Source organism: Rhinopithecus roxellana, chromosome 14 (assembly GCF_007565055.1).
Source record: "Rhinopithecus roxellana isolate Shanxi Qingling chromosome 14, ASM756505v1, whole genome shotgun sequence".
Taxonomy (NCBI): Eukaryota; Metazoa; Chordata; class Mammalia; order Primates; family Cercopithecidae; genus Rhinopithecus; species Rhinopithecus roxellana.
Genome location: NC_044562.1, coordinates 31,300,024 through 31,325,952, shown reverse-complemented (window position 1 = coordinate 31,325,952; position 25,929 = coordinate 31,300,024). Strand labels below are relative to the sequence as shown.

The following is a 25,929-nucleotide window of genomic DNA, read 5'->3' as shown; positions in this document are numbered from 1 at the left end:
TTCATATGGCCAAGGAAGGAATAGACACCCTCCAACCTGCGTGGTTTTTGTTTGTTTGTTTTGGTTTTTTTGGTTTTTGTTTTGTTTTGTTTTTTGAGACAGAATCTCACTCTGTTGTCCAGGCTGGAGTGCAATGGCACAATTATGGATCACTGCAGCCTTGACCTCCCAGGTACAAGCAATCCTTCCAACTCAGCCTCCCGAGTAGCTGGGACTACAGGCATGTACCACCACATCTAGCTAATTTTTGTATTTTTTGTAGAGACAGGGTCTCATGATGTTGCCCAGGCTGGTCTTGAACTCCTGGGCTAAAGCAATTTGCCCTCCTCCACCTCCCAAAGTGCTGGGATTACAGGCGTGAGCCACTGCACCTGGCCACCAGCTTCTTTTCTAAGAGCATGAATTCCATTCCAGAGGGTTCCGCCTTCATGACCTAATCACCTCCTAAAGGCCCCACCTTTTAATACTGTCACATTGAGGATTAAGTTTCAACAAATGAATAGGAGCGGGGACAACAACATTCAGACCATAGCAGGCCCCTTCTCCACAAAACACCCTCCACTTTCTAGAACCACCAGGATGGTGAATATCCAAGGAGATTCCATTTCCAACCAGCAATCACCAGCGACTCACATCTGCCCGACTGGGGGAGTGGAACATGGGGCACACGAGGCAAGCCCACACAAGCCTTGCTGCGTGCTTTTGCTCCAGAGCCCTTTTTCTGACTACAGGGTCAGAAGTGACACCTGAAGCAGCTGGCCCAGAGCAGCAGTGCTTCGCTGGCAGTAGGCATTCAATAAATGATGTTTTTTCTCTTGGGCCTTATCTGCAAAATTATTAAGTAAGCTCTTTTTGTCTGCCAACCAGACAGGAATTTCCGGTTCTAGAAGTGAGAAGGCTGAAAGGACACAGCCTCTGCTCTCAAGAAACTCACAGTCTAAGGGAGCCAGGTAAAATGACAGATTGTTACAATGTCGACAGTTTGACAAGTGCCGGCAGATCAAGAAATATTCGCTTGGTTTCTCCAGATCCCAGAGAAAGCTGCTAACCCAGTGTGGGGAATGGGGTGGGGGTTCTGGAAAGGACTTCAGAGGAGGTGACAACTGAGTAGAGTGTTAGGAGGTGTTAGAAACCAGCCTAGTTGGAGGAGGGGAGAAGGTTCTCCAGGCAGAGGGAAAGGGGCTTAGGGCCAGTTGCCCCAGCAAGCTAGGATGTGGGGTGGAGGGTGCAATGCGGTAGAAGGGGTAGGAAAAAGAGCTGGCCAAGGAGGCAGGGGGCCAGGAATTGAGATTTTACCCTGAAAGCAATGGGGAGCCAGAAAATAACCACCTAGAGGGAGTTTGGGAGGGTTGGGGAGGCTCTGGTGGTGCCCCTGGGGTAGGGTTCCAGCTTTAGTAAATAAAAATGCAAGGCAACCAGTTAAAGTTGAACTTCAGATAAACAACAAACTTTTTTTTTTTTCTTTTCCGAGACAAGGTCTGGCTCTGCACTCCCAGGCTGGAATACAGTAGTGCGATCTTGGCTTACGGCAGCCTCCACCTCCCAGGCTCAAGCCATCCTCCCACCTCAACCTCTCAAGTAGCTGGGACTACAGATGTGAGCACCACCACGCCTGGCTAATTTTTGTATTTTCTGTAGAGACAGGGTTTTGCCATGTTACCCAGGCTGGTCTCAAACTCATGAGCTCAAGCAATCCGCCCACCTCAGCCTCCCAAATTGCTGGGACTACAGGCATGAGCCGCCGCACCCAGCCAAACGATTTTTTTTCATGTAAGCATATCCCACTGCCCCATATAATATTTGGAAATACTTACACTAAAAAAAGTACTCATTGCTTACCTGAAATTCATATTTAACTGGTCGTTTGTATTTTTCTGGTAACACTACCTGGGAGGAAAGTGGAGTCAAGTCCACGGCTGCCGGGAGAGGGGTGGGGGAGTGAAAGGGATTAGGCTGATGTTTATTTTAGGACTGGAGTAGCTAAAGCTTAGTGATTGGTGGGAGGGGGTGGTGGCAGCCTGGAAGGGGTGGGCCCAGGTGGAACCTGAAGGGCATGGGTAGGGAAAACTTAATTGGAGTGGTGGATCCAGGGAACTTACTCTGTTGCCACCCTCCAGCCCAGCTCCAGGGCTCTACTAATTGGTCCTCCAAATCCTTCTCATAGCTGTCTGGTTACCTAGCATTTAATGTGTTACTCTACCCATGCATTGATCACTAACTTTCTGAAAGAAGTTGCCTTTTTTCTGTTTTTCTTTTTTTTTCTTTCTTTTTTTGGGGGGAGATGAAGTCTCACTCACTCTGTCATCCCGGCTGGAGTGCAGTGGCATGATCTCGGCTCCCTGCAACCTCCGCCTCTTGGGTTCAAGCGATTCTCCTGCTCTGCTCGGCCTCCTGAATAGCTGGGATTACAGGCACCCACCACAACCCCCAGCTAATTTTTGTATTTTTAGTAGAAACAGGGTTTTGCCATGTTGGCCAGGCTGGTCTTGAAGTCTTGGCCTCAGGTGATTACAGGCGTGAGCCACCGTGCCCGGCCCAAAGTTGCTTTTTTTTCAGAGGACATATTTACTGAATTGAGGCATTGAACCCAGCCCAAGGTGAAAGTGCCTGTTTCTCCCCACTGGAGGGCAGGGACAATGTCTCATTCACCCCTAGGCCTGAGCACGGCCCTGACCCAGCATCTGTTGAATTGAATGCTAATGTTCTAAGGTGGGGTGGAGGGAGCCTCTCCGGCTTGAATGATAGAGACGTATTGGGGAGGTGGGGGTGGGGTATGGGGGCTCCTCCCCCTTAAAATTGGCCGTATTACTCGTAAATATTATTTAGCACTTTCCTAAGGAAATAGGGAGTGGAAAGAATGGTGGATTTGGATGTCTCAGAAGTGAGGTTTTGTTCCAGCTTCGGCACTAAAGGACTGTGAGGCCGGAGGCCCATCTCTCTACTTAGAAATCACACTGCAGCTGGTCGCAGTGGCTCATGCCTATAATCCCAGCACTGTGGAAGGCCAAGGCGGGTGGATCACCTGAGGTCAGGAGTTCGACACCAGCCTGGCTAACATACAGTAAAACCCTGTCTCTACTAAAAATACAAAAAGTTAGCCGAGTGTGGTGGCGCATGCCTATAGTCCCAGCTACACCAGAGGCTGAGGCAGGAGAATCGCTTGAACCTGGGAGACGGAGGTTGCAGTGAGCCGAGATCACACCACTGCTCTCCAGCCTGGGCAACAGAGAAAAAACTCCATCTCAAAAAAAAAAAAAAGAAAAGACATCGTACTGCAGTTCTCTACCTCCTGTGACTTCTGGCACCTTCCTCAGCTGAGGTCATCTAGGTGAAAGGCAGTGAGAAAGGCACATGGCGGATGTTGATGGTGACTGAAACTGCCATAACTGGAAGTGGGTGGTACCATGAGGAAGCTGGGCCACCGAACCAGCCTGGCATCCACCATGCTGCAGGCAGGGCCAGCGAAATGCTTTCCAATCTTCCCTGACCCTCAGAGACACCTGAGCTGCTTGTGAAAACATGCACGTTCCCTTGGGGATACTTCTTTCCAGACCTGTGAATCAGAATCTTCAGTGGAAGCATAGACAAGCGCTCCCAGGTAAATCGCCAGCCGCACCAGCAAGCTTTGGTGCTAGATAGACCTGGGTTTGAATCCAAATTCAAATGTCTTTGGTGTCTCTGTGACCTTAGGCATATTACTTAACTGCTGTGAGCCTTGGTGCCGTGTCTGTAAAAAGGGTGGTAATAATATAGGGTAGTTGTAAGAATGAAAAATAATAGCTGTCTTCAAATGCTTAGGGCAGAGTTAAAATGTTCATTGTTATTGTTGTTTGTGAGATAGAAGCCCAGTGATTCTCCCAGTGATGAACACAACATCCTTTCACACTAAGCAGCGCCTGGAGGGATGAACTTGCCTGAGCTGGGAGCTCAGCAGAGCCAGGCTCCAGCTGTGCCTTTACGCCCTGCCCTCTCGCCATGGACCTCCACCACCTCTGCCAGTCAGAATACCGGGGGATTCTCAACTTTCGAGCTCCTCTCCTTGTCCATCTTGGGCCTCATTCTCCCACTCTCTTGCCCCCAGTTAGGAAGCTCCTCCTCATAGTCACTTGCTTTTGTCTAAACAACTCTACTACTCAAGAAAAGCCAACAGTGATTTCTTCTTATTCCCAACCCAAGATATCCTCCCACCTCAGCCTCCCGAGTAGCTGGGACCACAGGCACACACCACTGCACCTGGCTCATTTTTATAATTTTTGTAAAGATGGGGTCTCCCTATGTTGCCCAGGCTAGTCTCAAACTCCTGGGCTCAAGTGATCCTCCTTCCTCAGCCTCCCAATGTGCTGGGATTACAGGAGTGAGCCACTCCACCTGACCACCACCTCTTTCTTGTCCCTCACATCCTCACTTTCCTCTTTGACTAGCTTGGATTCCAATATTATAATTACTCCTTTGCATGCAGTCTCAACTGTACCTTATGGTTCTCAGCAGCAAAATCTCAGCTCTGCACCCACACAGCCGAAAGTGGGGGTAAAAACATGCAACGGTCCTGACTGATCTCTCTTTAAGTTCATGCACACTAACTTGTCTATTCATACTAACACACGCATCCTAGGCAATTACTCCACACTTTCTACAGTCCCTTCAGAACTCCCACACCCCCTCTGCAGCCTCACTCTCAGCCTGGACTTTGCTTCCTATGTCTCTGGGCAAGCAGAGAATTGCTGCCTATATCACCACTTGGATGTCTAACAGGCGACTGCTTCTCAAACTTTAATGTGCAAAGAGATCGCTTGGGGATCGTGTGAAAATGCGGAGTCTGCTTTGGTAGGTTGAGAGTCTTTTCTTTTCTTTTCTTTGAGGTGGAGTCTCGCTCTGTTGCCCAGGCTGGAGTGCAATGGCGCAATCTCAGCTCACTGCAATCTCTGTCTCCTAGGTTAAAGAGATTCTTCTGCCTCAGCCTCCCAGGTAGCTGGGATTACAGGCATGCCCCACCACGCCCAGCTAATTTTGTATTTTTAGTAGAGATGGGTTTTCACCGTGTTAGTCAGACTGGTCTTGAACTCCTGACCTCAAGTGATCCACCCACCTCTGCCTCCCAAGGTGTTGGGATTATAGGCATTAGCCTCCGTACCCGGCCACAGGTGAATTTTTAATGGGATTTTTAAATGCTAAGTCTTCAAAATCTGGTGTGTATTTAACACTTACCACATATCTCAATTAGGATGTTACTTTTTCATCAGAAATATAGGATCTGTATTTAGATCAAATCTAAAAACTGTTTGTAAAATGTACATACTTGAGTGTTTTCCAATAACTGAAATAAGCATCAAGGTTTATTTTATTATTGTTTTATTTTTAGAGTAAAGCGAAAGCAAGTTTATTAAGAAAGTAGAGGAATAAAGAATGGCTACTCCATAGAGCAGCCAATGTTTAGATTTAAGTTTAAATGAGTTAAAATTACATAAAATTAGGCCGGGCGCGGTGGCTCAAGCCTGTAATCCCAGCACTTTGGGAGGCCGAGACAGGCGGATCACGAGGTCAGGAGATCGAGACCATCCTGGCTAACACGGTGAAACCCCGTCTCTACTAAAAAAAAAAAAAATACAAAAAACTAGCCGGGCGAGGTGGCAGGCGCCTGTAGTCCCAGCTACTTGGAGGCTGAGGCAGGAGAATGGCAGGAACCCGGGAGGCGGAGCTTGCAGTGAGCTGAGATCCGGCCACTGCACTCCAGCCTGGGCGACAGAGTGAGACTCCGTCTCAAAAAAAAAAAAAAAAAAAGAAATTACATAAAATTAAAAATTCAGTTTTACAGTTTCACTAACCACATTTTATGTGCTCAGTGGCCACAAGTAGCTAGTGGCTACCGTATGAAACAGCACAGATCTGGCCAGGTGCAGTGGCTTATGCCTGTAATCCCAGCACTTTGGGAGGCCGAGGTGAGCGGATCACCTGAGGTCAGGAGTTTGAGACCAACCTGACCAACATGGAGAAACGCCGTCTCTACTAAAAATACAAAATTAGCTGGGCATGGTGGCGCATGCCTGTAATCCCAGCTACTGGAGAAGCTAAGACAGAAGACTCACTTGAACCTGGGAGGCAGAGGTTGCAGTGAGCCGAGATCGTGCCGTTGCACTCCAGCCTGGGCAACAAGAGCGAAACTCCATCTCAAAAAAAAAAGAAAAGAAAAGAAACAGCACAGGTCTATATAGCGCTGGTCATTGACTTGAGGGGGAATTCTGGGGGCAAGGGTCTAGGTCATAATTCATCTTGGCCAGATGCATAGCCCAGGGCCTGCGCTCAGTACTTTCTACTGAGTTCCATTTACTTCCAGCAAGTCAAAAACATCTAGGGAGGGGTTGAAACAAGCCACAATCAGTTCCCAGATATGACCACTAGAGGGCAGAATCTGACCAGCACTGTTTGGCTAGAAGACGGGAGCCCTGGCCAGCGCAATGGCTCACACCTGTAATACTGCATTTTGGCCAAGCCCAGGCGGAAGAATCGCTTGAGCCCAGGAGTTCAAGACTAGCCTGTGCAACACAGTGAGACCCATCTCTTTAAGAAAATAAAAACATTAGCTGGTCATGCTGGTGCGTGCCTGTAGTCCCAACTACTTGGAAGGATGAGGTGGAAGGTTGGCTTGACCCCAGGAGGTCAGGGCTGCAGTGAGCTGTGATTATGCCACTCCAGCCCGGGCAACAGCCTGAGCTACCATCTGTCTCAAACAAACAAAAACGGGAGAAAAGAAAGGGGAACCCCTTTTTAATAGCCAGGACTCAACCCCAATACCATTAAGACCAAGCATTATTTAACAAGCATTTATGAGGGGCCTACCGTGTGCCAGACCTGTGGGGATACAGAAGTAAATAAAATGCAGTCCCCGCTCTCTTGGAGATTACAGTCCAGTGGGGAAGGCAGGACAGATATTAGCAACTCATCTCATAAGCAAAGGTATCTTTACAAACTGTGATACATGCACTGAAGGAAAGTTGACTCAGTGCCCTAAAAGAGTGGCACCCAAGGCAGGGTGTGGTGGCTCAAGCCTGTAATCCCAGCACTTTGGAGGCCGAGGCAGGCAGATCACCAGGTCAGGAGATCGAGACCATCCTGGCTAACATGGTGAAACCCGTCTCTGCTAAAAATACAAAAAATTAGCCAGGCATGGTGGTGCACGCCTATAGTCCCAGCTACTGGGGAGGCTGAGGCAAGAGAATCGCTTGAACCCAGGAGGCGAAGCTTGCAGCGAGCGGAGATGGCACCACTGCACTCCAACCTGAACGACAGAGTGAGACTGCGTCTCAGAAAACAAAAACAAAAGAGTGGCACCCAGGCACCTCGCTTAGGTTGGCAGAAGGTGGCATGAAAGAGTAGCTACAGAGGGGACAGGCCGTGGGGGGCGGCAGGCAAGGGTGCTGTGGCCCTTCTAAGCAGAAGGATCAAGCTATGTGAAGGTGTGGAGACACCCCTGAAGCTGAAAGAGCTTAGAGTGTTCCAGAAACCTCCAGGAGAGCGGTGTAGCTGGAAAGTGGTGGGCACTGGGGCATGGCCCAAGAGGAGACTGGGGAGGTGGCAGGGGCCAGGTCTACAGAGCCTCAGGGCCTCCTTAAGGACTTCAAATTTCACCCTAAAGATGTCAATGAAAACATTCAAACTCTGTAAAATAGTTGAAGAAATTTATTCTGAACTAAATATGAGTGACTATGGTCCTCGACATAGCCCTCAGGAGACCCTGAGAACACGTGGCCCAAGGTAGTCAGAGTGGAGGGGACAGGGGCACAGAATGTGTGTGTGTGTTGAAGGGAGCTTCCAGGTTACAGGTAGATTTAAAAATTTTCTGATTGGTAATTGACTGAAAGAGTTATTATCTAAAGACCTGGAGGGTTGTTTTTTTTTATGGAGTCTCACTCTGTTGCTCAGGCTGGAGTATAGTTGTGTCATCTTGGCTCACTGCAACTTCTGCCTCCTGGGTTCAAGTGATTCTTCTGCCTCAGCCTCCCAAGTAGCTGGGATTACAGGTGCCCACCACCATGCCTGGCGGTAAAGGAAAGGCTGTGGCTCCCCCAGGTGTGCCCCCTGGGTGTGCCCCCTCCCGCCCCCACCATAGCCAAACCATTCGTTTCTGTTCGGCTGTGAAATGACATTTTTTCCAGGGTCTGGAGATAGAGTAGTGACCAGGCAATGCAAGTAATTGTGGTAATCAGAAAAGTCTTCAAAGAGGAGGTTGAATTTATTTTTAGCCTTAAGGAAACTGTACTCAAAGGAAAGGCATTATCAGCCTCCTTAAAAACTGAACTCACTCTCCTCCCTCCTCCCTCAAGAGCTGCCAGACTCCCCAAATTGAGAATTGGACCTTCATTAGTTATGGTTACTCCTGGGAGGGTATCATATCCCCGGGAGCATGGTAGGGCTGGAAGGTACCTGGTATCTTGAGGAAGCTGCCTGAAAGGATTTCTCTGGATGGCATGGGGCAGAAATCCAGGACGGTGATCTGGGCAGGCTGGCAGACAGGACGCATGTGGAGGGGAGCAGCAGGAATGCCACACACTAGAGAACTGGGCTGAGACCGTGTTGCTAAAACAAGGGATGCAAATTTGATTGTGTAGACACTGGCTTTGAGCAGGGGGAGCCCCTGCTTGAAACTGATGGCTAGGGGCTGCAGGTACCTGCAATGGGCCAGGCATGAGGACCCAAGGGCCTGATTTGGGATGATGCAATGGGAAATGGAGGCAAAGATCACACCCTCTTATCATTCATTCATAAAATATTTACTTGAGCACCCACCAGGACAGATGCTGATGTTGCAAGAATGAGATCAGTAACATCAAGGAACATGTATGGAGTACCTGAGACGGCCCAGGTACACCAGGCAAGGTGTCCTTTCGCTGGGTAATCACGGTTAATCCTCAGAGTAGCTCCATGCAAATTACCAGTCCCTTGTGGAGAGAAACAGAATGAGGTTTGAGTAGATTAAGAACATGCCCCAAGGTGCAGAGTTCCTAGTGGAGCCAGGGTTCTAAGCTGGTCATTCCAAGTCTAGCACACAACCCCTAACCCCGATTCCACTCCCTCCCCCACAATTCACCCTCCTTACCCACAAGGCACTTGAAGTGTTACAGGGGCAGCCCCAGGAATTACTGCACAGCCTAAGGACTATCACAGAGACATGTGTGCAACGAAGTGGGCAAGTCATTACCTAGGCCTAAGAGATGCCCTCGCCCAGGAACTAGGTCTCAGAATTGGTTCATTTGGTCATTTGACAAACACAGATGCTTCTTAACTTATAGAGGGGTTACATCCCAATAAACTCATCCTACATTGAAAATATCCTAAGTGGGCCGGGCGCAGTGGCTCAAGCCTGTAATCCCAGCACTTTGGGAGGCCGAGACGGGCGGATCACGAGGTCAGGAGATCGAGACCATCCTGGCTAACACGGTGAAACCCCGTCTCTACTAAAAAATACAAAAAAACTAGCCGGGCGAGGTGGCGGGTGCCTGTAGTCCCAGCTACTCCAGAGGCTGAGGCAGGAGAATAGCGTGAACCCGGGAGGCGGAGCTTGCAGTGAGCTGAGATCCGGCCACTGCACTCCAGCCTGGGCAACAGAGCAAGACTCCGTCTCAAAGAAAAAAAAAAAAAAAGAAAATATCCTAAGTGGAAAATGCATTAAATACACCTAAACCTACCAAACATCATAGCCTAACCTAAGCTGCCTCAAACATGCACAGAACAATGATATTCGTTTACAGTTGGGCAAAATCATCTGGCAACACAGATGATACCATTTGGCAAGTTGGGGGACCTGAAGGAGAGGGTTGGGGTCACATGAGGAAGAGGAAGTAGCTTTGGACAAATCAAGTTAAAGATCCGGTAGGGCAGCAGTCCCCAGCCTTTTTGGCACCAGGGACCAGTTTCGTGGAAGACAGTTTTTCCAGGGACTTGGGGAGGGAGGGGATTAGGGGGGTTCGGGATGATTCAAGTGCATTACATTTATTGTGCACTTGATTTCTATTATTACTACATTGTAATATATAATAAAATAATTATACAACTCACCATAATGTACAATCAGGGGGAGCCCTGAGCTTGTTTTCCAGCAGCTAGATGGTCCCATCTGGGGTTGATGGGAGACAGTGACAGATCATCAGGCATTAGATTCTCATAAGGAACATGTAACCTACCTCCTTCACATGCACAGTTCACGATAGGGTGCGAGCTCCTATGAGGATCTAATGCTGCTGCTGATCTGACAGGAGGCGGAGCTCAGAGGGTAATGCAAGCGATGCAGAGGTAAAGCTTTGCCCATCCTCCTGTGGTGTGGCCCAGTTCCTAACAGACCAAGGACGGGTATAGGGTTGGAGGGAAGCGGCTGGGGGCCCCTACTGTGGGGCATCCAAGAGAGGCTTTCGTGGACATTTCTCCTTTAAAGTAATGAGTATACAGGTGGTAGCCTGTAAGTGGTGAATTTAGAGCTAAAATTTAGAGCAGAAGGGGAGCTTGTCAGAGAGGGGAAAGGAGAGCCAGAGAAACTGTGGCAGGAAAGGTAGAGGAAAAAGGCATGCTCCATTGTCATAGCTGCCACCCAGAGGATCAGTGATAAGGGCTGAACAATGACAAATGGGTTTGACTTTCAAGAGGACAGCACCAACTTAGGATGGAGCAGTACAGGCAGGGGCCCAGTTGAGTGGCCTGAGAATGGACGTGAAGTGAAAGGTAGAGACAGCAGAGAGGACTACTCTCTTTGTTTTAATAAAATAATAATTTAAAAAATTAAAATACTAATATGTTTTCATTATAGAAGACCAGAAAATATTTTAAAAGCACACACACAAAAAAATAAACAAATGGTACCCCATGAGTCAATCAACCAAAGATTATGACTGGAAGCATTTCGATTTTTTTTTTTTTTTTTTTTTGAGACAGAATCGTGCTCTGTCGCCCAGGCTGGAGTGCAGTGGCACAATCTCGGCTCGGCTCACTAAAACCTCTGCCTCTCGGATTCAAATGATTTTCCTGCCTCAGCCTCCTGAGTAGCTGGGATGATTCAGGCACTTGCCACCACACCCAGCTAATTTCTGTATTTTTAGTAGAGATGGGGTTTCACCATATTGGCCAGGCTGTTCTGAAACTCCTAACCTTGTGATCTGCCTGCCTCGGCCTCCCAAAGTGCTGGGATTACAGGCATGAGCCACCGCGCCCAGCCTTAGATTTTTCTTAATCCGTTTTTGTTTACAGAGGTGCAATCATATCATATCAGTTATTCAAAATTTACCCAGTTTTGTGTCCTATTTTTTTCTCCACTACTTTCTTTTCTTTTTTTTTTTTTTTTTTTTTGAGACAGAGTCTCGCTCTGTCACCCAGGCTGGAGTGCAATGGCACGATCTCGGCTCACTGCAACCTCTGCCTCCCGGGTTCAAGCGATTCTCCTGCCTCAGCCTCATGAGTAGCTGGGATTACAGGAGCCGCCACCATCCCCAGCTAATTTTTGTATTTTTAGTAGAGACAGGGTTTCACCATGTTGGTCAGGCTGGTCTCGAACTCCTGACCTGAGGGGATCTGCCTGCCTCAACCTCCCAAAGTGCTGGGATTACAGGAATGAGCCACCGTGCCTGGCCTTCTCAACTTCTTTTCTTTTCGTTTCTTTTTTCTTTTTTTTTTTTTCTTTTTTTCTTTTCTTCTTTCTTTCTTTCTCCTTCCTTCCTTCATTTTTCTGAGACAGAGTACAGTGGTGCAATCATGGCTCACTGCAATCCTGACCTTCGGGATCAAGAGATCATTCGAGACCAGCATGGGCAACATAGTGAGACCCTGTCTCTATTTAAATAAAAATTAAATAAAATAAAATAAGAGATCCTCCCACCACGGCCTCCCAAGTAGCTGGGACTACAGGCATCCACCACTACGTTCAGCTTATTGTCTTATTTTTTGTAGGTGTGGTGGCCAGGTGTGGTGGCCAAGACCAGTCCAGCCAACATGATGAAACCTGTTTCTACTAAAAATACAAAAAAAATTAGCCAGGTGTGGTGGTGCCTGCCTGTAGTCCCAGCTACTAGGGAGGCTGAGGCAGGAGAATTGCTTGAACCCAGGAGCCAGAGATTGCAGTGAGCCAAGATCATGTCACTGCACTCCAGCCTGGGCAACAGACAGAGGCTGTGTCTCAAAAAAAAGAAAGGAAAGAAAGAAAAAAGAAAAAAAGAAATGGGGTTTTGCTATGTTGGCCAGGTTGGTCTGGAACTCCTGACCTCAAGTGATCTGCCCCCTTGGCCTCCCAGAGTTACAGGCATGGCCAGCACATCAGCCTCCAGTTTTATGGGAAAATATAAAATTTACCCAAAGTACTAGTTTGGATGCTCTTGGCTGCAGGTGTCAGAAAACCCAACTGAGGCCAGGCGCAGTGGCTCAGCCTATAATCCCAGCACTTTGGGAGGCCAAGGCGGGTGGATCATTTGACATCAGGAGTTTGAGATCAGCCTGGCCAACATGGTGAGACCCCATCTCTACTAAAAATACAAAAAATTAGCCGGGCGTGGTGGCGCATGCCTGTAATCCCAGCTACTCAGGAGGCTGGGGCAGGAGAATCGCTTGAACCTGGGAGGCGGAGGTTGTGGTGAGCCAAGATCGCGACATTGCACTCCAGCCTGGCGACAAAGTGAGACTATATATAAAAATAAAAATAAAAAAAAAGAAAGAAAAGTAAGAAAACCCAACTGAAAGTGGCTTAAATTATAAGTAACAAGAAGCCCAGAGCAGAGTAATTCCAGGATTGGCTAATTCAGGGGCTCAGTGAGGTCTCCATCACTTCTGCTGTGCCATCCTCAGGTGCTGGGATATCCTCCTAAACTGCTCCCCAGCAGTCCAAGATGGTGGCTGTGGTTCCAGCATCATAGGCATGTGACGGCATCTTGAAGCAAGAAAATAGCCCTGTTACAGCCATGTGCCACATAACAATGCTTTTGTTGTTTTGTTTTGTTTTTTTGAGACGGAGTCTCGCTCTGTCGCCAGGCTGGAGGGTAGTGGCGGGATCTCGGCTCACTGAAACCTCCACCTCCCGGATTCAAGCAATTCTCCTCTTCAGCCTCCCGAGTAGCTGGGATTACAGGCATGTGCCACCACACCTGGCTAATTTTTTGGTATGTTTAGTAGAGATGGGGTTTCACCATATTGGCCAGGCTGGTCTCGAACTCCTGATCTTGTGGTCTACCTGCCTCGACCTCCGAAAGTGTTGGGATTACAGGCGTGAGCCACCGTGCCCGGCCTACATAACAATGTTTTAATCAGCGGCGGACCACATGTACAACGATGGTCCCATGAGATTACTGCTTTTTTTTTTTTTGAGGGGTAGTCTCCTCATGTCACCCGGGCTGGAGTACAGTGGCGCAATCTCGGCTCACTGCAACCTCTGCCTCCGGGGTTGAAGTGATTCTCCTGCCTCAGCCTCCTGAGTACCTGGGGTTACGGGTGCGTGCCACCATGCCTGGCTAATTTTTGTATTTTTAGTAGAGACGGGGTTTCACCATGTTGGTCAGGCTGGTCTCCAATTCCTGACCTCAGGTGATCTGCCCTCCTCGGCCTCCCAAAGTGCTGGGATTACAGGCGTGAGCCACCATGTGCCCCATGTTAAAGCACCTTTTCTAGATTTAGATGCACAATATTTGCTATTGTGTTATAATTGCCTACAGCATTCAGTACAGTAACATGCTGTGCAGGTTTGTGGTCTAGGAGCAACAGGCTAGGCCAATCAACCTAGGTTTGTGTAAGCACACACTGTGATGTTTGCACAACTACAAAATCACCTGACACATTTCTCAGAATGTATCCCTGTCCTTAAGTAACACATGATTGTACATCCCTTTTTAAGAGCAAGGAGAACCTTCCTAGAAGGCCTCCAGCCTATTTGCCTCCCCATCTAATCAGCTGTGTGACCTGGAGCCATTGATCTGATCTCAGGACCCCAGGGTTCCTATCTGTGTAATTGAAGGGGACCAGCCCCTCCACACCTGTGGGTATTTCTCATCAGGTGGGACAAGAGACTGAGAAAAGAAATAAGACACAGAGACAAAGTATGGAGAAAGTACAGTGGGTCCACGGGACCAGCGCTCAGCATACAGAGGACCCGCACCAGCGCCAGCCTCTGAGTTCCCTCAGTATTTATTGATTATTATTTTTACTATCTTAGCAAGGGGAGTGTAGCAGGCAACAGGTGGGGAGAAGGTCAGCAGGGAAACATGTGAGCAAAGGAATCTATATCATGAGTAAGTTCAAGGAAAGGTACTGTGCCAGGATGTGCATGTAGGCTAGATTTATGTTTCTCTTTACCCAAACATCTCAGTGTAGCAAAGAGCAACAGAGCAGTATTGCTGCCAGCATATCTCGCCTCTAGCCACAGGGCGGTTTTCTCCTATCTCAGAATAGAACGAATGGGAATGGTCAGTTTTACACCGAGACATTCCATTCCCAGGGACGAGGAAGAAACAGAAACCTTCCTCTTATCTCAACTGCAAAGAGGCCTCCCTCTTTCACTACTCCTCCTCAGCACAGACCCTTTACGGGTGTCGTGTCGGGCTGGGGGATTGGGGGATGGTAAGGTCTTTCCTTTCCCATGAGGCCATATCTCAGGCTGTCTGGGGGGGACGGTGGGGGGGGAGCGGGGAGGGGGATCCTTGCTTGGACAATACCCAGGCTTTCTTGGGCAGAGGTCCCTGCGGCTTTCCGCAGTGCATTGTGTCCCTGCTTAATCGAGAATGGAGAATGGCGATGACTTTTACCAAGCATACTGCCTGCAAACATATTGTTAACCAGGCACATCCTGCACAGCCCTAAGTCCATTAAACCTTGATTCATTACAGCACATGTTTCTGTGAGCACAGGGTTGGAGCTAAAGTTACAGGTTAACAGAATCTCAAAGCAGAAATAATTTTTCTTAGTACAGATCAAAATGGAGTTTCTTATGTCTTCCTTTTCTACATAGACACAGTAACAATCTGATCTCTCTTTCTTTTCCCCACATGTAATGACAAATATAATTGCATTTGTTGTGAGAGCTGAGGGTTAATCTATGTAAAGCACTTAGAACAGTGCCTTGCCTGTGATTTGTACTATATAAATATTTGCTATTACTGTCTGATAGCAAGAATTACATTACATTCCTGGGTCTAACTAATAGCTTGGCTGGCAATGTGTGGCATGGACCAAGCAAGACCCACCCATCAGGGCTGGGGAGGAACTCACTTGAAGGCTATGGCTGTTCAGAGGAGAGTGGGCAAAATAGGGGTTAACAAGGGAAAAAGGTGGAGAATGGGTATTGACCAACAGGATCTGCCACACCCATGTTGTTTGAAAAAAAAAAAAAAAAAAAAAAAAAAAACCTGGGCCTGGAGAGATGGCTCATGCCTGTAATCCCAGCACTCTGGGAGGCCAAGGTGGGTGGATCACCTGAGCTCAGAAGTTCGAGACCAGCCTTGCCAACATGATGAAATCCCATCCCTACTAAAATTATAAAAATTAGCCGGGTATGGGGGTGTGCACCTGTAGTCCCAGCTACTTGGGAGGTTGAGGCACAAGAATCGCTTGAACCCAGGAGGCAGAAGTTGTAGTGAGCCTAGATCTTACCACTGCACTCCAGCCTGGGTGACAGAGTGAGACTCCACCTTAAAAAAACAAACAAAAACAACAACAAAAAACCCCCTCTATCAATGTATAAGCATTATTCTCTTCGCATGTGTTCTATTTTTTTTAACTTTTTTTTTTTTAGGTAATTTCAGATTTACAAAATATTTGTGAAAATGTATAAGAGATCTCATACCTGCCCCCCAGCTTCCCCAAATATCAGCTACCAGGAAATTAACCTTGATACAAATGTTCACATATTACTTAACTACCAGGAAATTAACCTTCATATAATTTTTTTTGTTTTGTTTTGTTTTTTGAGACAGAGTTTCACTGTGTCGCCCAGGCTGCAGGCTGGAGTGCAGTGGCGTGATCTTGGCTCACTGCAACCTCCATCTCCCGGGTTCAAGCAACTCTCCTGTCTCAGCCTCCCAAGTAGCTGGGACTGCCGGTGCATACCACCATGCCCGGCTAATTTTTGTATTTTTAGTAGAGACGTGGTTTCACCATATCGGTCAAGCTTGTCTGGAACTCCTGACCTCAGATGATCCACCTGCCTCAGCCTCCCAAAGTACTAGGAGTACAGGCATGAGCCACCAAGCCCAGCCTTGATGCAATTCTAATAACCTACCTATAGTCTTTATTGATATCGACAGTTGTTCCCCAGTGTCTTTTTTTTCTAGTCCAGGATCCAATTCAAGATCACGCACTGCACTGATGTCTAATTTAAACACCATTTAAAAGGAACACCGAGTTCCACAGAACCTAACTTTTGTTGCAGGACCTCTAGGTTGTTTGTAGGGTTGCATCATTACCAGTAACCCTGGAGTACATTTCAGATTCTATCTTTTGGGCTGATTCCTAGAACAGAATTACTAAGTAAACAGATATGGACATTTTTAAGGCCTTGATGCATATTGGTAATTGCTTTCCAGAAAATTATACAAATTTGATGCCCCCACAAACAATGTATGAATACTCACCTTCCTATATTCTTAGAACTTCAGGATTTTATTCTTGTTTTTAATATTGGCGTTTTGGTTAAGTGAAAATCAAATCTTATTGTTTAACTGCAGTTTTTGTTTGTTTGTTTGTTTGTTTTTTGAGATGGAGTTTCACTCTTGTTGCTGGAGTTTTGCTCTTGAGACTGGGGTGCAACGGCACAATCTCAGCTCACCGCAACCTCCGCCTCCCGGGTTCAAGCGATTCTCCTACCTCAGCCTCCTGAGTAGCTGGGATTACAGGCATGCGCCACCATGCCCAGCTAATTTTTTGTATTTTTAGTAGAGACAGGGTTTCTCCATGTTCGTCAGGCTGTTCTCAAACTCCCAACCTCAGGTGATCCTCCTACCTCTGCCTCCCAAAGTGCTGGGATTACAGGCATAAGCCACAGCACCCAGCTTTTTTTTTTTTTTTTTGAGACAGAGTCTCTGTCTCCCAGGCTGAAGTGCAGTGGCATGATCACAGCTTACTGCAGCCTGTACCTACCAGGCCCAAGAGATCTTCCTACCTCAGCCTCCTGAGCAGCTGGAAGCACAGGCGTGCACCACCAAGCCTGGCTGATTTTTTAATTTTTTGTAGAGATGAGGTCTCCCTATGTTGCCCAGGCTGGTCTGGAACTCCTGGGCTCAAGTGATCCTCCCACCTCAGCCTCCCAAAGTGCTGGGGTTACTTGTACTTTGGGTGCAAGTTAGCCACCATGCCTGGCTATACTTGGATTTTCTTGATTCTTTTGAGTTTTCACATTTTTTCATATTTATTAGCCATTTATCCATTTATTAATTGTGGTCATCGTGTTTGTCACATTTATTTAAGGTCTGTAATCACTCCTTGGCCTTTTGGCTAAGATCAAGTATATTTAAATTCCTTTTTTTTTCTTTTTGAGAGAGTCTCACTCTGTCGCCCAGGCTGGAGTGCTACAGGGCGATCTTGGCTCACTGGAACCTCTACCTCCTGGGTTCAAGCGATTCTTGTGCCTCAGTGCCTGAGTAGCTAGGATTACAGACGCCTGCCACCATGCCCGGCTAATTTTTGTATTTTTAGTAGAGACAGGGTTTCACCACTTTGGACAGGCTGGCCTTAAACTCCTGGCCTCAAGTGATCCACCTGCCTCAGCCTCCCAGAGTGCTGGGATTCCAGGCATGAGCCACTATGCCTGGCCAAGGTTTTCTTTCTTTTCTTTTCTTTTTTTTTTTTTTTGAGATGATGTCTGACTCTGTCGTCAGGCTGGAGTGCAGTGGCATGATCTCAGCTCACTGTGACTTTTGCCTCCTGGGTTCAAGCGATTCTCCTGCCCCAGCCTCCCAAGTAGCTGGGACTACAGGCACGCACCACAATGCCCAGCTAATTTTTGTATTTTTATTGGAGACGGGGTTTCACCATGTTGGCCAGGATTGTCTCGATCTCTGACCTCGTGATCCGCCCACCTCGGCCTCCCAAAGTGCTGGGATTCCAGGCATGAGCCACGGTGCCCAGCCAAGGTTTTTGATTTCAAGTAACTAAAACAGTAATTATTTCCCTTGTTAGGTCTTCTGTTGCTTTTTTCTGAATAATGTATGCCCTTAAGGAATAATAGGAATAATAAATGCCTTTAAGAATTATATATGCCTATTAAGGAAAATTAGATGATGCATTTGTTATTTTTAGCTTTAGAAAATCCTCTGCAATCCAGATTTAACATGTCTTTCATTTTCTTCTAATTTTCTGTGGTTTGATTTTATATCCTTAATGCTTTAATTCAGGTAGAATTTATTTTGGTAGATTCCGTGAGGCACAAGTATAAATTGCTCTTTTGTAAATAGCTAATCACTCATCCATCATGTCTTTCCAGCATCATTAATATTCTGTTTCCCTCTGTCACTGTTAACTATTATTGCACTAATGCTGCATAAGAAGCCAATTCAAAACTGAGAAGCCTGCAACCATAAGCATGTATCTCGCTCATGCATCTGTGGGCAGGCTGAGCTTCAGCTGATCTAGCTTGGGTTCTGCTGGGCTGGGTTGACTTCCAAGCTGTGAGTGGGATCCAGGTGGCTCCACGTGCCTTTCATCTCCCTTAGACCAGCAACATTAGTGGCGTGGGAAAATACGCCTCCATTGAAGTGGTGCACAGTCACGGGGTGAACAGTGTATTTATAGCGAGAGATGAAGAACTCGAAACTGAAATGCCATCTACCACACTTTTGGAGACAGCCTTTCAGGAAACTGGATTGTGTTGTGATAAAGGCAGAACGGAGTCTAGGAAATGGTACAAGGTCAAGGGAAGTTTTTTTCTTGTTTTTTTTTCTTTTTCTTTTCTTTTTTTTTTTTTTTTTTTTGAGACAGAGTCTCGCTCTGTCACCCAGGCTGGAGTGCAGTGGCACAATCTTGGCTCACTGCAACCTCCGCCTCCCAGGTTCAAGCGATTCTCCTGCCTCAGCTTCCTGAGTAGCTGGGATTACAGGTGCCCGCCACCACACCCAGCTAATTTTTTGTATTTTTAGTAGAGACAGGGTTTCACCTTGTTGCCCAGGCAGGTTTCGAACTCCTGAGCTCAGGCAATCCGCCTGCCTTGGCCTCCCAAAGTGCTGGGATTACAGGCGTGAGCCGCTGTGCCCGGCCGGGGAGTTTTTAAGGCAAAGAGATACTGGAATTTGCTCTTAGGCTGAGGAAAATTGCAAAATTTGTAGAGGGTTGGGTAGTCACAGAAATTGTTTTCTCTAAGAAGGATATTTGCTGAAAGTAAAGGAAATGACATTGCGGCTTGAGGTTTGGAATAACAACTGCAGATGAGATGCGGCCTCAGCAAAATAGAACTGCCAAGCATTGGTGTCAGGGGCTTGGGCTGGCCTGAACCATAGCAGCCCTGAGCCATGTGGTACAGCAGTTTTCTTCAGCCCTGTCCGTGAGGTAGGAGACTGTCAGGTTGGTTCAGGTAGGTCTGAAGGTTGGTAGGCTAAGGCTGGGGGGGCAAGGGGGTCAGAGGGTCAGGAAGCTGACAGGTGGTAAGTAGTTCAAGGGATTGAGCCTAAGTTCAAATATGGGTGCAAGAGGGGCTGAAGGGCTGGAAGAAAACAAACTGCCTGAGGTGCTGGAATTGGAGGCCCATGTGTACTGGGGATGAGAGGGGATCAGGGAAAAGGACATTGGAATTTAGGTTCTCAGAGGCAGAGAAGTTCCAGGTGAATCTAGGGTGTGGCCATGTGAGCAAGCTGCTGAATTATGTTGAAGGCATTGGAATTGAAGTCAGGAACTGAGGTCAAGGCAGAGTTCAGAATCACCCATGTGAAATGCACACTCTTGGGCCCCAGCCAAACCTACTAAGTCTGAATCTCAGGGGGAGGGACCCAGCATTCTGTATTTTGACGAGCTCCCTGAGTGGTTCTTAGGCTCCCTAACACTTGAAAACTGCCGCGCTATGATGTTGAGTGAGCCATGCTTGTTGGAATTACCTGATGGCAGGAATCAGGCAGGAAAACTAAAAACAGGTGTTGAAATCCTTAGAGAGCCTGGGCGGGATCAGTGTATGGGACTGATGAGGAGGGGTGGAAAGAAGTCTGTACATGAGTCAGGGAGAGCAATGGCCTTGGCCTGGACTATTACTAGTGCATCCCTTTCCAACCTGGAGACAATGTGAGACTAAAGGTTTCCACTGCAGAAGGCAGGGCAGTTAGAGAGAAGGGAGGGAATAGAAGACAGGGATCATATTCAGTCCAGACAGGCTGAGAGCTCTGTGAGAAGGCAGAGGACGTTGGGGGAGGATTTGTTTCCGAACAAACCAGGGTTCCGCAGAGTATAGCAGAATGGCTCAGAGAGGAGTCCATGAGAAAATGGTCCACGAGGGAAATTGAGCTTTGGTTGGGGACAACAGATGAGGGGATGCACTGGGCTAAGCAGAGGCCAGATTATCCCAGTCACCACTTCTGCTTTGGGTTCACTTTTCTTTTTTCTTTTTTTTTTTTTTTTTTTTTTTGAGACGGAGTCTCGCTCTGTCGCCCAGGCTGGAGTGCAGTGGCCGGATCTCAGCTCACTGCAAGCTCCGCCTCCCGGGTTTACGCCATTCTCCTGCCTCAGCCTCCCGAGTAGCTGGGACTACAGGCGCCCGCCACCTCGCCCGGCTAATTTTTTGTATTTTTTAGTAGGGACGGGGTTTCACCGGGTTAGCCAGGATGGTCTCGATCTCCTGACGTCGTGATCCGCCCATCTCGGCCTCCCAAAGTGCTGGGTTCACTTTTCTAAACTGAACTAATTTCTCCACCCAGGTCCAACAAGATGTCTCTTTTCTCTAACATTTAAGCAGCTCCAACCATCTCAGCATCTTCATGATTGTTTCGTCATCATCACCGTCGTCTTTGTCATCATCATCATCATCAGTGATTTCCTGAATGCCAACCAAGCACCAGTCATCAAGCTTGAGCCACGGTGCAATGATGGAGGCAGGCTCTCCATTCTAAGGGAACTTCCCAGGCCAGTAGGGAAGGCAAGATTCAGACACCAGGGACAGGCAGCCCGGGATGACAGGTGGAACAAGGAGGAGACACAAGAACCCCCACCCCAACCCAGGAACCCACATCACAGGCCAGACCTGCATGACTGCCAGGCACCCGACTCGGGTTATGAAGGTGTCTCTCCTAAGAGAGTGGCAGAGGCAAACTTTAGCCTTGGCAGTGCCCCCCAGGCTGCTCAGGGGAGGGGTCACAGCCAAAGCCCTGTAGTGCATGGGTTCTTCAGCCGTGGCTCTCCTGCAGCTTCCTCTAATATTATGAAGAGCCTGCCACCACCGGGCTTGTTCTGACTCCTTTACATGATCCACCCTTCGGAGTGGGGTTTGGCTTCTGTACAGCTCTCCTGTGGGCCCTGAGCACACTAGTCAGAACAAGAGGGCTCCAGTCTCCTGACAGTCACAGTGCTTGGTGGCAAAACCTAAATTGTCATTCATCCATGCCTTGTTTCTATCATTCACTCATTGATTCAGCAGATACTTAACTGAACACCTACTCTGGGCCAGGTATTATTCACACCACTGGGAATACAGTGATGCCAACACAGGTCCCTCCATGGGGCTTCATGGGGCTAACATTCCAGTGGGAGTAACAGAAAAGATCCACAAAATAACATCACATTGTGAAAAGTGCTATGAAAGTGAAGGATGGGCCGGGCGCGGTGGCTCAAGCCTGTAATCCCAGCACTTTGGGAGGCCGAGACGGGCGAATCACGAGGTCAGGAGATCGAGACCATCCTGGCTAACACGGTGAAACCCCGTCTCTACTAAAAATACAAAAACTAGCTGGGCGAGGTGGCGGGCGCCTGTAGTCCCAGCTACTCGGGAGGCTGAGGCAGGAGAATGGCGTAAACCCGGGAGGCGGAGCTTGCAGTGAGCTGAGATCTGGCCACCGCACTCCAGTCCGGGCGACAGAGCGAGACTCCGCCTCAAAAAAAAAAAAAAAAAAAAAAAAAGAAAGTGAAGGATGTAAGCACAGTAATATTAGTAATAGAGTAGAGAGTGAGGAGGTAGTTAGCAAAGGCCTCATAGAGGGGGTAACATTTTTTCTTTCATTTGATTAACTTGATGTATAACTTATGTATGGTAAAGTGCACAAAATTTTTTTCTTTTTGAGACAGAGTCTCGCTCTGTCACCCAGGCTGCAGTGCAATGGTGCGATCTTGGTTCACTGCAACCTCCACCTTCCGGGTTCAAATGACTCTCCTGCCTCAGCCTCCCGAGTAGCTGAGACAACAGGCATGTGCCACCACACCCGGCTAATTTTTGTATTTTCAGTAGAGACGGGGTTTCACTATGTTGGTCAGGCTGGTCTCAAACTCCTGACCTTGTCATCTGCCCTCCTCAGCCTTCCAAAGTGTTGGGATTACAGGCGTGAGCCACTGTGCCCGGCCGTGCACAAATCTTTAATGTACAACTTGGTGAGTTTTTCAATTTGTGTATGTCAGAGTTTCTCAACCTCTGTACTGCAGACATTGGGGCCATTTGTCCTGGGGACTATCTTGTTTTTTTTTTTTTTTTTTTTTTGAGTCGGAGCTTTGTTCTGTCATCCAGGCTGGAGTGCAGTGGCATGATCTTGGTTCACTGCAACCTCTGCCTCCTGGGTTCAAGCGGTTCTCCTGTCTCAGTCTCCTGAGTATCTGGGATTACAGGTGCCCGCCACCACACCTGGCTTATTTTTGTATTTTTAGTACAGACAGTGTTTCACTATGTTGGTCAGGCTGGTCTCGAACTCCTGACCTTGTGATCCACCCACCTCGGCCTCCCAAAGTACTGGGATTACAGGCGTGAGCTATCGCGCTCGGCCCTGTCTTGTATATTATAGGATGTTTAGCAGCATCCCTGGCCTCTACCCACTAAATGTCAGTAACACTCCTCCCCACCCAGTTGTGACCATCAAAAATGTTCCCAGACATTGCCATATATCTTCTGGGAGGCAAAATCGCCCCTGTTGAAAGCCACTGGCATAGACCATGTAGCCAGCACTCAGCTCAAGATACAGTTATTTCCACATGGAGGGGTTGGCGTTTGAGCTGACACCCAACAGCTAAGAAGCTGCCTCCAATTCAGAGAACTGGGGAAGGAGTGTTCTAAAGGGAGGGAGCATGGGCAAAGGCCCTGAGGTGGGAATGACAGTGGCACATTTGAGGAAGTGTGACTGGTCCCTGGTGACAAGGGAAAGGCATCTGAGGAGGTTGAAGAGACAGGCTGGGCCCTGTCAAGCAGGGGCTTTGTGGGATATGGTTAGGAGTCTGACATTTTCAAAGAACGTTTGTGAGTGTTTTATATGTACCTGGCACCATGCCAGACACTGGAGAGTAATAAATTAAATCCTTGGCCCTACTCTTTTTTGCTTTTATTACTATTTTTAATTGACACATAATAGTTGTACATATTTATGGGGCACAGTGTGATAGTTTGATACATGTATATAATGCATAATGATCAAATCAAGGTAATTAGCATATCCATCACCCCACACATTGATCATTTCTCTGTGCTGGCAACATTCAAAGTCTGCTCTTCTAGCTATTTGAAAATATACAGGCCAGTGCCCGTGGCTCATGCCTGGTGTTCCAACTGCCCAGGAGGCTGAAGCGGTAGGATTGTTTGAGCCCTGGAGTTTGAGGCTGCAGTGAGCTATGATCGTGCCACTGCACTCCAGCCTGAGTGACAGAGTGAGACCCTGTCTCTATTTTTTAAAAAAAGTATGAATATGACCCAGAGTTGGCACAAAAGGGGACATGCTTAAGCCCATGAAGGAGCTAGGAGGGTTCAAGAAGAGATTTCTTGGAGAGACCACACCCAATCCGAGTCTTTGGGGAACAAAGGATAAATGGCATTCCACGCAGAAGGCACAGCATGTGCAAAGGCATGGGGGTGTGAAACAATATGGTAGGTCCAGGCAACTATAAGTAGTTAGGTATTCTAGGATATAAAGTGCAGGAGAGGGGTAATAATAAGGCATTAGCCTGAATGGGATAGAAGATTCTTATGGCAGAGGAGGTGAAACTAAAGCCAACTTGCAGCAGACATTGGAAGTCTTCCAGAACAGTCTAAGGGTGGGGTTATGGCTCCCTGGGCCTGCATGAGTCCCCTAAAACATACACCCTCACTCCTTATCCCAGTCCCGCCTTGACTCCATATACTTCATCAAACGTATCTTGGATTTATTGTCTATAATCTTGTTAATTGTGTGGCTTGAGATTTAGAATTTGGTCGTCTCTACATTCTCTGCAAGCTCATGCTTGAGCATGCATTTCCTGTTTCAGATTACAGGACTGCATTTTAATTTCTCGACAGAATGCCTGGCACAGCCTTACTTGGCACAGCCTTACCTGCAAAAAGGTGTGTGCACAATGACTTTTGATGATGCCCCATGATCCTTCACTTTGCATGTACAGACACAGACTTGGAGACGCAAACTCCTGCATCTTACAAGGGCCATCTGCAAATTGGCTTATTAGTTTTCTCTCTCCTCTGCCTCCTCTGTGGTACCAGCCCTTTATATGCCAGGCACTGAGAAGCAGCCTAATTACAGGCAAGGAGACAGGGAGGGAGCAGGCCATAGGCTCTGTCCCTCAAGCTGTACCCACATAGGAGAAACTCCATGTCTGTCTGGGTTTTCTGGATTAAACCTAGATTCAGGTGTTGGAATTACAATTCACTTTGAAGATAATTTAACTTATTCCTCACCAATCTCCCTTCAAACACCTCCCAGCAGCATCAGAGGTAAGCTCGACTTGTTTGTTTGTTTGTTTTTTTGAGACGGGTCTCGCCCTGTCACCTAGGCTGGAGTGCAGTGGCACGATCTTGGCTCACTGCAACCTCCGCCTCCCAGGTTCAAGCGATTCTCCTGCCTCAGCCTCCCAAGTAGCTGGGACTACAGGCGCCCGCCACCATGCCAGGCTAATTTTTTGTATTTTTAGTAGACAGGGTTTCACCGTGTTAGCCAGAATGGTCTCAATCTCCTGGCCTAGCGAAACGCCCGCCTCAGCCTCCCAAAGTGCTGGCATTTAAAGGCGTGACCCACCACTCCCGGCCGACCTTGACTCTTTTTTTTTTTTTTGAGCCAGAGTCTTGCTCTTGTTGCCCAGGCTAGAGTGCCATGTCACGATCTCGACTCACTGCAACTTCTGCCTCCTGGGTTCAAGTGATTCTCCTGCCTCAGCCTCCCGAGTAGCTAGGATTACAGGCAGGTGCCACCATGCCCAGGTAATTTTGTATTTTTAGTAAAGACGGGGTTTCTCCATGTTGGTCAAGCTGGTCTCAAATTCCCGACCTCAGGTGATCCCCCCCCCCTTGGCCTCCCAAAGTGCTGGGATTACAGGCGTGAGCCACCGAGCCTAGCTGAGCTTGACTCTTTAGAGCATTTCCTTCCCTTCCTGTCCTGGGCCAGAGCTAGGGCTGGAGTCAAAATGAGCCCAGTCCTGGCTCCTGTGCCTAAATTTGTAGATTTCACCACCACCACGCATGCCCTCACACCTACTAGCATTCCAGGCACCTTAACAACTTTTAGAATCCATCAGGAGGGCAGCAGTGAGGGAGCTGGGAACGGTGATGTGGAAATCGCCCTGGGTTTGGGAGTGGGAGTGCCCCAGCCCTAGGCCCCTCTGTGCCACCGACGGCTACATATCCTAGGTCATGTTGCTCCCCCAGAGCTTGTGTGGCCTCTTCCTATCCTTCAGGGCAGGACTTAAATGTCATCTGCTGGGGAGGCCCTCCCCATCTAAGCTGGCCCTCTCTGTGCTCCATATCATTGCCCCCTCCTTGACTTCCTTTCACAATTTATCACGCGCATATGTATGTGTGTGCATAAACAGATATAATTTTGTTTGGTTGCTTATTTG

General features: G+C 47.9%; 2 protein-coding genes across 2 annotated transcripts in view; one reads left to right on the top strand and one right to left on the bottom strand.

The window, feature by feature from the left end:
• TMBIM1 (transmembrane BAX inhibitor motif containing 1) overlaps nucleotides 1–10,545 on the bottom strand; it is a 30,821-nt gene extending 20,276 nt beyond the window's left edge. The window contains exons 1-2 of the mRNA XM_030916051.1: nucleotides 10,176–10,545; nucleotides 8,844–8,933 (exon numbers count right to left, since the gene is read on the bottom strand). The gene's annotated coding sequence lies outside the window, so the exon portion shown is untranslated. The remainder of the gene's footprint in view (nucleotides 1–8,843; nucleotides 8,934–10,175) is intronic.
• LOC115893257 overlaps nucleotides 1–21,521 on the top strand; it is a 29,073-nt gene extending 7,552 nt beyond the window's left edge. Inside the window, exons 2-3 of the mRNA XM_030916798.1 lie at nucleotides 19,393–19,513; nucleotides 20,841–21,521. Of these exons, the coding sequence (XP_030772658.1) occupies nucleotides 19,393–19,513; nucleotides 20,841–21,373 (654 nt within the window). The 3' untranslated portion in view covers nucleotides 21,374–21,521. The remainder of the gene's footprint in view (nucleotides 1–19,392; nucleotides 19,514–20,840) is intronic.
• Nucleotides 21,522–25,929: the final 4,408 nt, after the last annotated feature.